This window comes from Gadus chalcogrammus, chromosome 7, assembly GCF_026213295.1.
Source record: "Gadus chalcogrammus isolate NIFS_2021 chromosome 7, NIFS_Gcha_1.0, whole genome shotgun sequence".
NCBI lineage: Eukaryota > Metazoa > Chordata > Actinopteri > Gadiformes > Gadidae > Gadus > Gadus chalcogrammus.
In genome coordinates this window covers 3,359,373-3,363,026 of record NC_079418.1, presented here as the reverse complement: position 1 = coordinate 3,363,026, position 3,654 = coordinate 3,359,373, and the positions used below count along the sequence as shown (strand labels likewise).

Genomic DNA, 3,654 nt, shown 5'->3' with positions numbered 1-3,654 from the left:
TATGCTCACTCAATGACCTTGCGTTTTCAAACTCTATCAAATGGTAGGCTAACAAGCAGAATTCTTGGATTAGCCTCCAAGAGAGCATGCTAGTTAGCATAGTTTCCTATTTAAAAACTCCACCTTTATTGTCACAGCGAACAAACGGCAAATGTGGACGAACGACCGTGATAAACTAGTCTTTTACTACAGAACCTAACGGGGTGGTGTCTTAAATATGTGCATTTTCAACTTCAGGAGGAGGACAAGATCCGCCCACGGCCACCACGACTGGATCCCATTTCGGAGAAGGAGGTAAGCAACATTAGTTTGGTAGGATGTTAGTTGCTTTAGGATGAAAGTTTTGAATGAGGGTGCCTTCTAGGCTAGATCATATTTCAGTATTGCTAATAACGGTCAGTCGTTAGGTTCGAGAAAACATAGAATGTTTTTCTTTCTTTTACTGTAACTCTTGTTACTTGCAAGGCCAGTGAGTGTGAGTTAACGAAATGCATCCAAGCATGTATAGGCTAATTGAAACCTGCATTCTTCTAACCTTTTCCTGCATTAACCTATTTACTATCTTGCATGCATCATCCCTGATGCAGAGGCAGGCCCCTCATCATGCCATGTTCCTCCAAACACCAATGTTGAAGTGCAGAAGGACAGGACAGGGACCAGCAGTGCAGAAGGTGACCATGTCAGAGGACCATGTCACTTTCATATTTATTCACAGGGTTATACTTTTAAAGCTATTAAGAATGTAGTTAATTTGAATGCATATAACTTGCATATTCATTATTGTAACTCATTGCCTGCATGCATCTAAATGTGCCATGCATTTAACTAAATCCCATCTTAAACCACATCCCTGATACAGAGCCAGCCCCCACATCAGGCCTTGATGTTGCAGCGTCCAGTCCAGACACCAGTGCTGAAGTGCAGGAGGACAGGACGAGGACCAGCGGTTCAGATGGTGAGGAAATGGCACAGATTACAATGTCACTTTCATATTTATTCACAATAAGATGTTTCCCTTCTTTTAAGGGTGACACTTTTTAAACTATAAATCATGGAGTTAATTTGAATTACACCTAACTTGCATGCATAACTGTAACCTGCATACATTTAACATTACCATGTGTTAGCTTATTAACGTCCATGCATCACTAACCGACATTCCATTTAAATCACTGATACAGAGCCAAGCCCCTCATCAGACCATGATGAGGACAACAGGACCAGTACCAGCAGTGCAGATGACAGCGCAACACAGAGTAAAGAAGAGCAGGAGGGGGCAGGGTTAATGGACGTTTGCCAGTCTGAAAGCGAGGATCTACTGTCAAATGATCCAGGGTTGTGGCCAGCAAAGCTCATGGACAGTGACAGAACTGGTATTGTCAGGAAATTGGCTAATACAGAGTCAAAGCCATTTCCAAAAGACTCTGAAGGGAAAGCTTTTCCAGAGTACCTGAGGTACACAAAGGCAGCAAATGGCAGGGAAAAGACAAAAAGGGATTGGCTAATTTACAGTGAAAGTGTAAATGCACTGTTCTGCATTCCTTGTGTCCTTTTTGCCTCTGAGGTAAAAAAGCCCTCTCAAAGCGCACTGGGTGGATGTGGATACAAAATGTGTGATGTAAAATGGCGTCGCATGTATAACAAATTACCAAGCCATGAGAACAATAGGGCACACAGAGATTGTTATCTAAAATGGAAAAATCTACAGTGCTCTATTAATGCTGCAAAAGGTGTAGACCACCACATACAGAGCCAGATGCTGTCAGAAATCGAGAAAAATGTAGCTCTTTTGACACGCCTCTTAGATGTAACACTGCACTTGGCATCCAGGAATTTGCCTTTTCGGGGCAAAACACAAACATTAGGGGATGTCCACAATGGTAATTACTTGGGGACATTGGAATTTATGTCCCATTATGACCCCCTTTTAAAGGACCACCTCGACAAAGTCAGGAACAATACCAAAGGGAGCAGACTTGCTCATTATTTGTCTTCGGACTCTCAAAATGAGTTCATTCAGCTTTGTGCAAAAAGGGTCTTGAAATCTATTCTGAAAGAAAGGGAGGATGCCATTTACTACAGTATTATTTGTGATGCCACACCTGACATTTCTCATGCAGAGCAAAATGTTCTGCTAATTAGATATGTCCACTACAATGACAATGAAAATGAATGGCAGATAACCGAAAGGTTTACCGAATTTAAACAATTTCACAAAAAAACTGGGAGTGAAATAGCTGGAATGATAGAGAATATGCTTAAGGAACTAGGCATAGATATCAGTGATTGCAGGGGACAAGGCTAGGACAATGGCGCAAATATGTCTGGGAAAGTTAAAGGTGTACAAGCCCAAATACTCAAGACCAACAATCTGGCCACGTTTTCACCTTGTGCTTCCCATACTTTGAATCTCACTGGGGTACATGCTGCAGGATCAAGCGAAGAAGTGTCAACTTATTTTGGCTTCATCAACTGTCTTTACAGATTTGTAAGTGCCAGTCCACACAGATGGGCCATATATAAGCAAGCTACTGGCTGCTCTGTCCACAGCTTGTCTGACACTCGCTGGAGTGCGAGAATTGATGCAGTGAAGCCCATTGCCAAACACTTACCAAGTGTCATTGAGGCCCTTGGTAAAATACTTAGTACATGCAGCCTAACCAATGATGCCAGGGCAGAAGCTGTAGGTCTGCAAAAGTATTTCATGACATTTGATGCCATTGTGCTCCTCACGATTTGGGTGAAAGTTTTGCATGCAATTGACCAAAGAAATGTGATACTGCAGTCAGGGAAAATTTCTCTGGAGGTGGAGGCAGCCAATATAAAGTCCCTCAAAGTTGAAATGCAGAATCTCAGAAATGAGTGGGATTCCCTCCTCGCTGAGGCAACACTCAATGCCACTGAACTGGGGATACCTCCCCATTTCAAAAAGGAAGTTAGCCGTGAGAGAAAACGAAAGAGGTTTTTTGATGAGGCACGCACAGAAGAAAACGTTCAGGGCAATCCGGAAGACACATTCCGAAACACTGTCTTCTACCGTGCCATGGATCACATAATTAGTGACTTGGACACGAGATTCCAAAGCACAGCAAATATTGTTGAGGAATTTGCTGCCATCATTAAAGTTGGAAAGTTGAAGGAGAGTGATGTTGCTGCTGTGTGCCGGCCACTGATACACAAATACAACAAGGACCTCACACCTCAGTTTGAGAGTGAAATCAGGCATCTAAACGATGTATTTTCTGCCACTTTCCCATCTGATTGCTCTGGTATTGATCTGCTAAATGCAATTTATAAAATGCAGCTGCATAGCATTTTTGGAGAGGTTTGCACAGCTATAAGGATTTTTTGCACTCTGCCCGTTACAGTTGCAGGTGGGGAAAGGGCATTCAGTAAACTTAAACTGATCAAGAGCTACCTCAGGTCGACCATGGTGCAAGAGAGGTTGATTAGCCTTGCAATACTTACTTAATACTTGAAAGTGAGTTGGCTCGCTCACTAGATTTCAAAGATTTGATTTGTGACTTTGCAACCAAGAAGGCTCGGCGTCTAGACTTTGGAATTTAAGTCTTTACTGCTCTATAAGAACAGTTTACATAAAGATTTCTTCATATTGTTTGAAACTGTGCAGTAGTGTATATTTTTATTGATGTC

General features: G+C 42.2%; 1 protein-coding gene across 2 annotated transcripts; it reads left to right on the top strand.

The window, feature by feature from the left end:
* Nucleotides 1–203: 203 nt before the first annotated feature.
* LOC130385120 (uncharacterized) lies at nt 204–2,981 on the top strand. Of its 2 annotated transcripts, none has more exons than XR_008895966.1 (2): nt 204–294; nt 588–1,151. XR_008895966.1 is itself a non-coding variant. In XM_056593439.1 (2 exons), exon 2 carries the CDS (start codon nt 1,286–1,288, stop codon nt 2,303–2,305), a length of 1,020 nt encoding a protein of 339 aa, XP_056449414.1. In that variant the 5' UTR covers nt 204–294; nt 1,182–1,285; the 3' UTR covers nt 2,306–2,981. The 2 variants fall into 2 exon arrangements, 1 of the variants encoding a protein (XP_056449414.1); XM_056593439.1 differs by lacking the exon at nt 588–1,151 and adding an exon at nt 1,182–2,981.
* Nucleotides 2,982–3,654: the final 673 nt, after the last annotated feature.

What these genes read in the sequence shown, in the direction of transcription:
- LOC130385120 (XM_056593439.1), top strand. Translation starts at nt 1,286, where the DNA reads ATGGACGTTTGCCAGTCTGAAAGCGAGGATCTACTGTCAAATGATCCA.